The sequence below is a fragment of the Lissotriton vulgaris genome, chromosome 11 (genome assembly GCF_964263255.1).
Source record: "Lissotriton vulgaris chromosome 11, aLisVul1.2, whole genome shotgun sequence".
NCBI classification, from domain to species: domain Eukaryota; kingdom Metazoa; phylum Chordata; class Amphibia; order Caudata; family Salamandridae; genus Lissotriton; species Lissotriton vulgaris.
Window position 1 is genome coordinate 597431698 of NC_141699.1, and position 13983 is coordinate 597445680.

The following is a 13983-nucleotide window of genomic DNA, read 5'->3' on the forward strand; positions in this document are numbered from 1 at the left end:
CGCAATGATAACATGCACTGTACAAGCCATATCCACATGGCGCTATTCACAAGCCATATTTACAAGAAAGTCAACAAGTCCAAAAAATGACATGCTCTTCACAAGGCATATATACAAGGCACAATTCACAAGGAACACAGCAAGTCAAAATGAGAACATGCTCCTCACAAGCCATATTTACATGGCGCTATTTACAAGGAACTCCACAAGTCATATTACATTGAACACATTTCACATTGCACAGCATAAGCAAATGCAGCAAGCAATTCAATGGGCAATTTAAAAGCATTTTTCACACACATATGTACAACTGCATCATCACCAAGATGGAATTGGCTCCCTCATGTAATGTCACCCTTCAAGCCTGACAGTTCAAACACCAAGATGAAAAGCATTTCTTCCACCCTGCATAAGTCAAATGCCATGATGTACTGCAATCTCCTTACACTTCAACTGCTCAAGCCCATAGGTCAAGCACTACACCTCACCATGCGAGTCACAGACTGTTCCCAGATGTCAAATTTAAAGGGTTTCAAGTTCAAATACATGACCAGGGCACCCTCCTCTGCGCAACATGTGCGAAGCTGTCGACTACGCCAGATGTAACTGGCGATTAGGGCACTCCCCCACAACTTATGGGAAACTATCCAAATACATGCCAAGGGCTCCCTCCTCTGCGCAACATGTGCGAAGCTGTCGACTACGCCAGATGTAACTGGCGATTAGGGCACTCCCCCACAACTTATGGGAAACTATCCAAATACATGTCCAGGGCTCCCTCCCACGCATCTTGTGCGAAGCTGTCGACTACGCCAGATGTAACGACCGGGTTCTCGAACCAGATAGGATCAGCTCCTCAGAGCCCCTCCAACCCAGCCGGAACGTAACCACCTCCCTCCTCAGGACCCATCTATCCAGGCACCTGGGTACCTACCTGAGGATGGGGAACTCGCAATATACAAGCTCATATCATTAGAAACACCACTAAATCTATAGGGATTACTAGGAATACACACTGATTACTAAGGACGTCCATGCCCTACACCACACTCATACCTCATAGTCTCGCGACCACATGGGTCCAGACTAATCTACCCTGGGGCAGTTCTGATTATTTACCATTACACACTGATCACCATCAGTGCTCGCTCGGCACCTCTGCAATCCTGCGTGCCTACACACCGGTCTGCAGCCCTGGTGCTCTCTTCCTCACAGCCCGGTCCACAATCCGGCGGACCTAAGCACTGGTGTCCTCCCCAGTGTTCTCTAACTCACAGCCCGGTCCACAATCCGGCGGACCTACACATCAGGCTTCCACCTGATGCTCTCTTTAACGCCCTTACCAACGACGATCACTTTCCTATGAATACCTTCAGCTCTCTCTCTCTCTATGTTGGGAAGTTTCTCTCGCTATTCACTAAAGGTTCGCTACTACAATAATATTATGGGATGGCCGAATTGCTTAGTGTCTGAATGTTCTTTTAGCCCAAGGGCCCCTCTCTCTCCCTAATTATTCAGTGGCTACTTACCGGATCAGGGGCAGCATCTGTTCTGGCTGTAACACCTGACTAGAAGGAAAGGTTACCTGTGCTTTAAGAACAAGAGACACACACTGTATGCAAGAGTTATTCCCTGATTTAAACACTCTCTATCATAAGAACAACACATGTACACTGGTTCACTAAGAACTGGGGTATCTTTATTACAATAACAATAAAATGGGAATAAACACATACACAGATCTGCGGGGTCTCTGTAACTAACAGGAACTGTAACACACCGCTGAAAGAAAAGGGATTAGACATATAACAGGGACAATGTTATCTGCGGGGTCTCTGTAACTAACAGGAACTATAACACACCGCTGAAAGAAAAGGATTAGACATACAATATAAGGACATGGTTAATGTTTGGAAATACAGAAGGATATCACCTGAGGGGTTTGGGGTCTTGCTCTAGCTGTCATCTGGGCTCCTCTCTCGTCTGTGCCTTAGCTCGTCTTAGATCCTCTCCTGCACTCTTGGACACACATCTGCGCTGATCACTCTGCACTGGACTCCTCTCCCCCACGAACTCTCTCCACCTTCCAACTTCAGTCTAATGGTTTCTGCCACTCTGATAATCGTTCGCTCCACTAGCTTCTTCACTCTATCTGATTGTCTCCATGCCAATGTCCAATTCACTCCAGCTGCTCCCACAGATTAATCCATAATATAACTTCAGACTCTTCAAAAAGGCATTACTTCAGACTCCAGCTATTCACAACTCCTCCTGATAAGTAACTGCTTCTGACTGCTTCCTCAAGTTCCAGCTCACTGACTGTCTGTCTTCTCTCTGTTCCAAGCATCTTCTGTCTCTTCTCCTCCTGCAACTCCACTCCTCTCCTTTGCTTCAATCCAACTCAACTGCTTCCAGCTCAAACTCTTTCCAGCTCGAACTCTTTCCAGCTCGAACTCTTTCCAGCTCAAGCTCTTTCTGCAACTCCAGCTCAACTAACTGACTCCGCCTCTGCACTTCACTAATATGGAATGCTGTTTCCTCATGGAAAGTTCCAGCCATCAGCCCGCCGCCCATCAGATCTCTGCACCACTCCGCGTCAAGGACACACACCCAGCCGGCGTGCCTTTTGTAGTGTCTTCCACACAGAGAATAATACAGCCTACCGATAAGGGCTGGCCCAGACCGGTTCTCTCCAAGTGAACAACAGCTTTAACTATAAACATTACCTTTACCCTTCAAGCATCTCAGCTATGCAGGGATAGAAAGCAAAATGGAGTCTCTCTAGTTCTGGGCCTTGTAGGCCTGAGAAGGATGAAATAACCCTTAGCTCTGTCAGAGTACCTACACAAACCATACCAATATGTAATATAAAGTCAGGACCACAGGATCCACCCTCTACTATAGGCAGGATAATGAAAGGACACATAATTATGTCAAAGCCAATAGGCAATAGATGGATTAGAGTCAAGAATAAGGGATCTATCATCATATAAAGCAGCTATCCTCTTCTAGGTCTGGAAAAAGAGCTTAAAAGGGCCAACACAAGGTAAGAATACAGACTATAGGTGTGAGCAAGCTTAAAGTCTTCATCACTCCGAAATAGAGCCAAAAACCATGTCAGGACAGTTGCCCACTTCGGCTGGCCAAACCTGTCCCAGAAAGTAAATGAGTTCTGTATCTCCTGTGTTACCTGTTAAGCCGGTGCCAAGACATGTGACAAACCAAACCCCCTTAATTACGCTACCAGTGGTTGGGTCCCCTTTGGAAGGGTAGGGGTTGACATTTTTGGACCCCTGGACCCTCAAACGGCTTCAGGCAATAGGTTTATACCGTTTGTAGTGGAACATGCCACCAGGTATCCTGAGGTTATTACCCTTAGGACTGTCACTGCTCCTGCAGTTGCCAGAGCCCCTCTTAGTATTCGGAGATGGCGTAGGTGGCACAAATGATAACGGTCCAGATCAATCTGTTGATCCAAAGACCTCAACTGATGCTGTGGCCGGAGTGGTCAGCGTGGCTCCAGTAGGGGCCCCTCCCAAACCCATGGGGCCCAAAGGCATGCCAGCAGTACCAGGCCATTCAAATTTGAGGCTCACGGCTCGATAAAGCTTGTGAAGTTGAGAGAGGGTCACACTGAATCCCAATAAACTCTGAGAAGCACGGAGCCAACCCAGGTGCTGGTTCAACTGCGGGGCCAGGCCTCGAATTTTGATGCTCCCTCATCTTGTTGGCTGACAGATGAGAAGTCAAAGACTTCTTAGAATTCTTTCTCTTTCTCTTTTTCTTATGATGAAACTTAGTGCGACAAAGATTTTGAACACCACGACTGATCCCGGGACCTTTGTCTTGACCGGGATCAAGATTGTCAGCGGCATTGCATATCGAGCCACCTGGTGCTTGGGTGATAGCTCCCTCAAGGCCTTTGTGTTCATGACTCGGTAATCAGAGCAGGCCTTCAAATCGTGGTTGCCCTCGAGGCACCAAAGGCATACAGGATGCGTGTTTGTTTCGACATCTGGCAGGAGCGGGTGTAGCATGGCTTGAAGCAAGACTTCTGAGATGACATCCCTGCCACACCAGTAAAAGGTCTCAAAAACACTTCGATAAAAGGCCAAAAAAAGTTTACTCAAAAAGTGACTGAGGGGAGAAGAGAACTTGCGCACTGTGGTGGCACCTATATAGGCACAGCGCACATAGCTTCCAGCATGGACAACACCACGCGGAGCGTATCAATGCTACCTACTGGTCCGCAGGGGTACTGCTCATGAAAATATTCCGGATTCAGGCAGACATCTAAGGGATAATTCTAAGGTAGGGAATCTGCGCTAAGATGTCTTTGGATCACAATCAGTCATTGACTTACCACCGCAAACTGATGCACTGTTCCACAAGAGGCGGTTAAAGCCACTAGGGAGGAGACTTTGGAGCTGCAAAGAGGAAGAGACTGATGCCCAGGTTTGGCTAACTGCATGAAAGAGGGGATGTATATTAGATTGTATCAAGATGTTCTTCGTTAATTGTTGATTTTACATCAAGTATTTTTACATCTGTACAGTAGCAAATATGTTGAATTGTACTATGAATGTGTTATCTTGCTGCAGTTAAAATCTGCTTCTACACTTGTGTCACACCTGAGTGTCATTGTAAAGAATAGATACATCAGATTGGGTTTAGCTGCTCGGGAATTCAGTTGTACTCTGTTGCTACACAGCTGTCTCAATTTAATGATTATTTTGTGTTTCTGGAAGTTTATTATCTTTTTACATGATGTCAACTTTAATATTTTTCCAGGTAATTAATGCTAGGACCATTTCACAACCCAACAAACTGAGAAGTATTGCCCAGAAGATCCTCTTGCAGATAAACTGCAAGCTGGGGGGTGAGCTCTGGGGGGTGGACATTCCTCTGGTAAGTCGAAAGGTTGCTTCACAGAGGGTATAGTAAGTTAAACACGGAATTTAGACCACTGTGGCTTTCATGTGTAATGTATCTAGAGAAAGGATGCAAGTATTGCCTTTTGCTTTGTGCTATAACTGTTTGTGTTGAGTCTGAATCTCAAGATGCTGTTATTTGATTTGACCTGAGTGCTCCAGTTTGGGGTTGGTAATCTGCATTGTATTTCACATTTTGATTACATGGTCTATCATATTACCAGAGTAATGCTCCCCTCTTGTTTAAATTATGATGCCTTTACTTTCATTTACAGAATGTCATTGGGCTTGTTACCTCCCTTGAGATAGAGCTTCATTTGTCACATAGCTCATCAATGGAAGAAAGTGCCTCATTGGCTGTGGTGGTTCGGAGACAGCAGAGATGCTAGATTTATAACTGCCTTCCTTTGAGACTAAAATAAATGTTTCGAGAGAAATTCTGCAGCCTTGACCAGCAACATCTGATTCCTTTTGCCCATTTAATGATACCTTCACATATAGTCTGATGGCAAGTGGGTGGGTCGAAACCATATTCTCTAATGGATATGCCATTTATTGGTTCTTTCAAACTTGCAGGGAAGGCAGACTGCACTTTCGAACCCTTTAAGGAAAATCGAGTTACAGAGACTTCTTCGCACCAGTTCAGGAAATTTAGGGGCTATTTAAGAGAGCTGGCCGACTCCCCAGCAATAATGCCTCAGACAGCCCAGCCCTTTTGGGGTCCCAGACACAGAACTGGAAGACAGAATGCAGGCTAGCAGAGGTATCAGACCTACAATTCCGCTTCCCCTATGACAAAAACATTTTTTTTTTACCTCTGCCACACATTCCCAACCATGGGTGGCAGGGTCCAGCTTTCACTAGTGTTTTGTTGGAAATCAGGAGTACTCTTTATGACTAATGATAAAATGTATCCTTAGTTTGGCAGAATGTTCTCACATGATCTAGAATCTAGAAACTAAATTATATAATGGCTAGAAAGCCTTTGCACATAGTGGAGCCATCAATACATTATATTAATCTAATGGTAAAAGTCAACTCAAACATATGATAAAATTGATATGGCCACACATCCACCATCTCTGTCCTACAGCATAGAATGTGATCCTTACAAATATTGGCCCTTAGAACAGAAAATAGAAGGAAAAATGTGTCCTTTACGTTTTAATGTTGCATCCAATATACTAGTTCAAGCTTTGCGTTTAGAAGTACGAGTTACTTACCTTCGGTAACGATGTATCTGGTAGAGACGATTCTAGCAGCAGATTCCTTAACGTAGAATTATCCTCAGGATCCAGAATTTTTTTTGCCGCAGCATCCCTGCGTATCGGGGGAATGGCATCACGCAACTCCGCCCAGGTGTTGTCCGCGTATGTGACATCAGCGAGTTCACATAAGTCCCACCCTGGCACGCCTACGTCAGTTTTCTTCGGAGAACTTTTCCGCACCACAACACAGAGCCATCAGACACAACTGTGGGAGTATGGGAACAGTGTGCGAAGGAGCAGAAAAATTAGAAAACGGAATGGTGACAAACAACACCATAAGGAAGAGTGTCAATACTGCAGTACCGAAAGGCAGGGAAAAGAAGAAAGAACAGAGCTCGTCCCTGTGCCGCCCTGGAGACAAGGAACACATGTAAAATGCCATGACAAAATGTAGCAGGACTACAACTCCAACCAAGAGCAACAAAGGGGAACAAGTCCAAGACGAACAAGGAACAACAACAAACCTACAAGGCAACCCCATCACAGAGTGTGACGACCCACAAAGGGCAAAGCCAGATGACCCCAACCCAGAGGATAGCAGAGGGGCCAGAACCCTCAGTAACAAAAGGAGAGAGGGAGGGGAGGGAAGAGATTGAAGGCAAGCCCCAAGTCAGGAGCAACCAGAGCAGAAGGGCACAGGAGTACCCATAAACTCATCCTTCAAATTGTCAAAGAGGAGGAAAGGAACAAGAAACCAGACAAATCATCCCATCAAAAAACAAAAGAATGCACTCACAGAAGACATAGCCACTTACTGGGAGGCGTGTCCATTAGACCAAACCAAAGGTCCTCGCAGAACTGGGAGGAAGGGTGGGCCGTGAAGGAATCTGCGGCTAGAATCGTCTCTACCAGATACATTGTTACCGAAGGTAAGTAACTCGTACATCTGATAGAGACTACTGGCCGCAGATTCCTTAATGTAGAATAGATACCCTAGCCATACCCACTGGGAAGGAGGGTCTGAGAGAGGACCCCACCAGCCTGGACTTAACAGAGGGTCCCAAAGGGGACTAGTCTCATCGGACAGGGCGAGGAGCCCTGTCCCCCCAGGCAAGGGGAACCCCCACAAGCCGTACACCAGCAGAGAAAACAAGGGCAAGGCAAGAAGAGGCCTGAGCATCCCATGCCAATACAAGACAGCAGAACCTCCATCCAAGACCAAGGCAAGGAAGAGGAAGAAGATCAACCCAGAGACCCCAAGGAGACGAGGGAAAAAGAAGGCAAACACACCCCGCTTGGAACACACCCCTCGAAGAGGGCGGCTGAGCCCACCACAGCCAGAAGGCAATAGACCACACAGAACGGCGTTGACAGCAATAAAGCAGGAGGACGCAGAAGAGTAGCCCGGGGCACCAAGGAAGACTAGGCGGGCAGCGCCTTAAAGAGGGAGGAACACAAAATCCATCTCATCCCCCAGGACAGAGAGAAGGAAGGTGAAAAAGGGCCCAGACCCAGCTCAGGGATGGGTCCGCACATACGACTCAAAAAGTAGTAGAACCAGAGCCACTACGCCAGGCCGCAGACAGCAGTACAGACCATGCGAATAGCACAGCGACCCCGGAGAAGGACACCTCGGGGCGCCAAGAAAGGCATGCCAAACCAACAATAAGGGAATTGCAACTGCAACGTACTTTAACGATATAGAGAGCAGAGGACTGAAGGCAACCACAACTCCCATGCACAGAACAAACTATATAGCAGCTACCAATACCCCACATAGGGTATGTTAAGTCCCTAGACATAGAACCCTCTTAGGAAGAAACTTCCGCAGCAGAGGACAACAGAAAGATCCGCGGGAAAAAAACCCCGCAGAAGGCTTGTCAAGCAGCCAAAGAGAAAAAACAGGAAGCCTAATCTCAGGGCCAACCTGGTGTAGATAATCCAAAGCAAAAACACACATGCAAGAAGGGCAGGCCCGCAGCCAACAGAACCATATTCCCAACAAGAGGACACGAACATTTTCCGGGAACACACTGTCCCGAAGCCAAGCATGGGGGGAAGGGCAACCGAAGAAGCCATGGTACAACCAAGTACCTCCGAGATGTACAGAGCGGAGCGAAGAATAAAGGCCGCCAGCTCCCGGCCATCTAACGCATAGTACCGCAAATCAACACCAGCACCCTCCTGAGAAGCTGCAGATCCAAGGGACTCCGCCGAGTCCCACAAGCATGAGGTGGCCGTAGCCCGGAGCACGAACAAGATCTGCGTTGCAATCAGAAAAGAAAAAAACTGACATAGGCCTTCTGGGGTGGGACTTATGTGACTTTGCTGACGTCACGTACGTGGACAGCGCATGGGCGGGTTCACGAGATGCCATCTCCCCGGCGCGCAGGGATGCTGGGCCAAAAAAAATTACGGATCCAGTCTCACATCTGGGGATAATTCTACGTTAAGGAATCTGCGTCTAGTAGTCTCTATCAGATCTTAGCATCTCAAGTACTTGTCTTTTTTTGTGCTGCTGTAGTTCGATGGGGGCTTAATATTTAGCATTCTAAAGCAGATTCTTTAAGATTAAAGGATTTTGCGGATATTAACAGTTCAAGTGTTTTTTTAAGATAATTTGATTGAAGCACTATCCACTTTGGAAATTCGACTTAATTATTTAAAATACTTGGAAATATATCCACTTGAAGCTTGCACTAGAAAGATTAATTTCCACTATTTTTAATTGGCTAAATTACATTCCACTACTTTGAAAAATTGTAACATCATACTGACTACAGCCATACAGGTGGAAGAAGCAAGCATACTTACCGATGGACTCTCAGCATCGCATTAAAAGGACTATGTTTTTACTTAGAGCAGATAGATCACCAGTTATGGCGGTAGTAGTAGTTTTGAGTGCTCCCCAGTGATCAACCTGGATGTCCACTTTGTAAAAATGGAATTTACGATTTGAATCCTATTCCTTTTACATGCCCCTGTCTTGGACAGTATCATTTACACTATTTAGAGCCTTGTTTTCAAGTTGTAATGTGTCCAAAGGTAGTGACATTCTATCTTTGGTTCTATCTCCCACAAATGAAAGATTGTGTTACTGTGTATTTACAATTTTTTTAAAATATTTAGAAGGTTAGCTTCGTATTTTTTTTGCAATATTGCACTTTTCTATATTTGCACAATAATTTGTTTTACTTCGTGTATGTTAGACTAACAAATTGTCTCCAGGTGTGGACTAAATCATTAAAATTGAGTTGAGTTGGATCCAACTTGTCCTCCTGATTAGGTGATCTATCGCGTTTGACACATGGGTTTTGCCAGTTGTTCAAAGAGGCTATGCCATACCTTTGCTCTCTTCTTAGCCTAATATCCCTCCAACACCAGAACACATTTTGGAAGAGCATCTGGCCATCCTTCTACTGGAGGTTCAACTGTTACTCTCCAAGGATGCCATAGAAAGGGTGCTGGACTCTCAGAAAAGTGAGGGTTGTTATTCCTGCAACTTCCTCGGCATGAAGGACAGGGGCCAAAGGGATGTCTTGGATCCCTACCTCTGACGGCTTTCCTGTGGAAGGACAAATTGCAAATGCTCACATTGGCTCAGTTCCTTTCTGTTGTAGACCCCTGAAACTGGATGGCATCCTTGAAATTAGAAAACAGCTTTTTTCATATACCCTTCCTATAGTCCCACAAGCTCTACTTGTGATTCATGGTTTGCCAGAAGCAATTCTAGTTTGCATGTTCTGCTTCATTAGCACCCCTCCGGTATTCACAAAAGTCATGGCAGTGATTGCTTCCTATCTTTGGAGGTCTAAAGTTGATGTATCCTCAATGAGTGACTACTGAAGGAAGGCTTGCCACAGTCCATCGCAAGCCACCTCAGAATGACAGCAGAACTCCTAACGTCATTAGGGTTTATCATAAAAGAGTGAGTACCACCTCATTCTATCACAGAGACATCAATTCATCTGGACGATTCTGCACACAGTGAAGTTCAAGGACTTTCTTTAACAGCAACAAGTTTGTAGCATTTGGGCAGTGATTCTGATGTTTCAGACTCGTTCCTGAATCCTGGTGAGGGTGGCTGTGAAGCTTCTTGGCCTTTTATGCTCCTGCATCCTCCTTCTCAATGATCTAAGTGGTGCATGCAAGCCCTGCAGTGAAAACTTAAAATCCCCGTGGCCACCTTTCAGACACTTTCCTGGTTTCGTGGAGACAACCCAGTCCCTCTGTCCTGTGGAAGACCAATCTTTCCTTCTGAACTCAGAGGTGATTGTGTTTTTTTTTGAAGGGGTGGGGATCCAGGGAGCGGAAGGTCGTCAGTATCTGGTCTCCAGTGGAGGGCTGGCTCCACATCAACCTTCTGTAGCCACAGACCATTCATCTGGCCCTGAAGGCCTTCCTCCCCTCCATCAAGGTGAGGCTGATATAGGTTATCAGCAGCAACATGCAGGGCGGTCTGTGGTCCTGCGTGAAGAGATCTTGCATCTCTAGCAGTGGTTAGAGCGCCAGGACATGTTACTTCTTACCATCTACCTGACACGTTCTCTGAATGTCAGAATGGATGGACTGAGCATACGTCGTCTGTCTGATCTCGAGGCCATCTACATTTAGAGGAGGTGTAGAACATCTTCCCTCTGGGTGAGAGCCATGGCTATAGCTTTTCACCACCTTCGAGAATGTGTAGTATAAGCAATTTGGCATATTGGAGTTTCCGCAAAAGCACATTATGAGATTCATTCTGGCTGGAATGGAACAAAAGACTCCTGCATACATTCCCTCTCCTACCTCGTGGTCTGAAGATGATCAGTACTGACCAGATTCAAGAGTGTGGTACCAGGAATAGCGAAGCATAAGCATCTATCTAACGATCAGCCTACCACTTTGGAAAAGCCTCCTATATCAACAGTAGTGCATGGTTCTGCGCCCAAATTTCTTCAGTGGCTTGTCTGTTTTTACTGTACTTACTGAAGTGGTAGATATCCTTGCCGGCAGACTCTCCTCCACAAAATCAATATCTGAAAGAGACACGTTAGTGATAGATTCCTTACCTTAGAATATCCCCAGGCGTCAGACTGGATCCGGAAAATTTTGCGTAGCAGTACCCTTGCGCGTCGGTAGGCGTCGTCTGCGGCTCCGCGTCCGTCGTCGGCGTCGTGGGCGCCGTGATGACGTCGTCGGAGTATATAGACGCCGCCTCCGCGTGCTGACGTCAGTTCTTCTTTTTTCCGCGCCAGCCAGCGCAGATCTGGAAAAAGCAGTTCCCTGGTCATTTTTTGACTAACTTTTTGGATCTTTTTGATCTCTTTCGAAGTCTTCACGACTCCGACGGTGCCGTTAGGGATGCCCGGCTTCAAGCACTGCGGCGGTTGCGAGCGACTCATGTCGGTTACGGACCCGCACCGACTGTGCCTGACGTGTTTGGGCGTCGACCATGACGACGAGGCCTGCTCCGACTGTCGGGCCCTCTCGAGGAAGGCCAGGCGGGAGCGGTCCCGCAGGCGACTCGAGATCCGCCAGTCGGCCCCGCGCCGAGTGAGGTCCCGGTCCCGGTCCCACGGGAGGTCGAGGGACAGGTCACGGGGGCGGAGCCGTCACAGCTCCGGGAGTCGGCGCCACTCCTCCGGGTCCAAGTCGTCAGGTAAGAAGCATAAGAAGTCGAAGAGACGTCATCGCTCTTCCGACTCCCCCCGACGCTCGCGCGATGCGGCCGGGGGTTCGGGTGACACCGCCCACGCGGCTCCTCAGGAGTCGCGGGCGCCGCGTTCGGCTCCATACCCCCCGGTCCCTGGGCTGAACGCGACGCCGGGGGAGATAGAGCGTTTCCTCATGGCCATGAGGTCCCTTTCTTCCCCGACGGGTTCCACGGCGCCTTCGGGCCCAGTGAACCCGTCTGGGGGCCCTAGTGGGTCGGGTTCAACCCCGACGCCGTCGGGTGCTTCGGCCTCGACGCCGCCGACGTCTCCGACGCCGGCGCCACAGGGCTCTGCGATCCCGACGCCGCCGCTGCCCTCGGGCTCGGCGCCGCAGGGTTCGACGGTCCCGGCGTCGTCGGTGCCTTCGGGTCCGACGCCGCAGGGCGCCGTTCGGCCTTCGTCGGGCGATGGAGCGTCCCCGGTGGACCTTACGACCCCCCCGGGGTCGGTCCGTGTGGTGTCCCCGCCGGCGTCGGTCCCGGCCGACGCCGTCCCCAATTCCTCTTCTGTATGGGTTCCGGCGTCGGGACGGGGCCTGTCGGCGCCGATCTCGACGCCGGTCGGGGATTTCCATCCCTGTGACCCATCCTCATTCACTTACGACCCTGAGTCTCAGGAGATGGGGGAAGTGGAGGATTGGGAGGGGTCTGAGGACCCTCTGGCAAGGGAATGTCAGTCTAACATGGACTGGACAGGAGACCTTGGGGAGGCCAGTGGCCTGGACACCTCTCCAGACACTGGATTCGTCTCTCCTCCTTCCGTGGCTTCGGAGGAGGGCGCTACATATAGTGTGGTGTTGATGAGGGCTGCTCAGGCCTTGGACCTCGAGCTCCCCGTCGCGGCCGTGAGGACTAATCTCCTCACTGAGGTCCTTAAGCCGCAGTCAAGCTCCATGGAGCCAATGCTGCCGTTTAATGAGGCCTTGTCGGACGTTCTGTTGGGCACTTGGTCCAGGCCCGCTACAGGTTCGCCTGTAGATAGGAACGTGGCCAGACGCCACCGCCCGGCTCCGGGCGACCCATGTTTCCTGTCCACCCACCCCACCCCCGAGAGTCTGGTCATCCAGGCCTCTAACTCCCAGACCGCCTTCCCGTCAGCACCCCCTGATCGGGAATCCAAGAGGTACGAGGCCTTTGGCAAAAAAGTCTTCTCGTCCCTTAGTTGTGGACTGCGGTCTTCCAACACCGCATGCCTCTTGGGCCGTTACACCCATTCTATATGGGACACGGTGGCGGAAGTGCTGCCAGAGTGCCCGTTGGAGGTACGGGCCAAACTCGGCCGAGCCCTTGTGGAGGGTCGGGACGCAGCGAAGTATTCGATTAGGTGCGGACTGGACACCACTGACTCGCTGGGCAGAGCGATGGCTACGACGGTGGCGATTCGACGCCACGCCTGGCTTAGGTCCGCCAACTTCTCGGCTGATGTCCAGAATACTCTCATGGACATGCCGTTCGATGGCCGTCGCCTCTTTGGCGACAAGGCAGACCACGCGCTCGAGCGCTTTAAGGACTCCAGGGCTACGGCCAAGTCCTTGGGCCTCTCGGCCCCGCGCCAGCAAGTGGCTGCTTTTCGCTCCTTTCGTGGCCACGGAAGGGGCGTCCCCACACGTGCCGCCGGCCACTCGCCGCAAACTGTCGTCCAGCGCGGCGGCGGCCGTGGAAACCGCCGTGGAGGCGGTAGGGGAGGCAAGCGGAGCCAGTCCACACCTGCCCCCGCAGCATCCGCCTCTAAACCCTCCTAGTCCGTGCTTTCCGGCCCAGGTGACGCCAGTGGGAGGCAGGGTTCGCCATCACCACTCTCACTGGCGCACAGTCACTTCGGACAGGTGGGTGCTGCAGATCGTCCGAAGGGGCTACTCCCTCCCCTTCGAGTCGACCCCTCCAGCCATGCCACCGCAACACCACCGCGTGTCGGGGGATCACTTGCGGCTCCTGCGGGAGGAAGTTTCGGCCCTCTTGGCCAAGGGGGCCATCGAGCGCGTTCCTGGGCCAGAAGTAGGACGTGGTTGCTACTCCCACTACTTTCTGGTACCCAAGAAGGGCAAAGGGGGCCTACGCCCTATCTTGGACCTGAGGAACGTCAACGGCTTCCTCCGGAAGGAGCGGTTCAAAATGCTGACACTGGCTCAGGTCTTGGCTGCCCTAGACC

The 13983-nt window shown here is 49.7% G+C and overlaps 1 protein-coding gene across 1 annotated transcript in view; it reads left to right on the forward strand.

The window, feature by feature from the left end:
- The window catches only part of PIWIL2 (piwi like RNA-mediated gene silencing 2), a 2549426-nt gene that overhangs the window by 1787764 nt on the left and 747679 nt on the right, over positions 1-13983 (forward strand). Inside the window, exon 19 of the mRNA XM_086944806.1 lies at positions 4792-4908. Within this exon, the coding sequence (XP_086800932.1) occupies positions 4792-4908 (117 nt within the window). The remainder of the gene's footprint in view (positions 1-4791; positions 4909-13983) is intronic.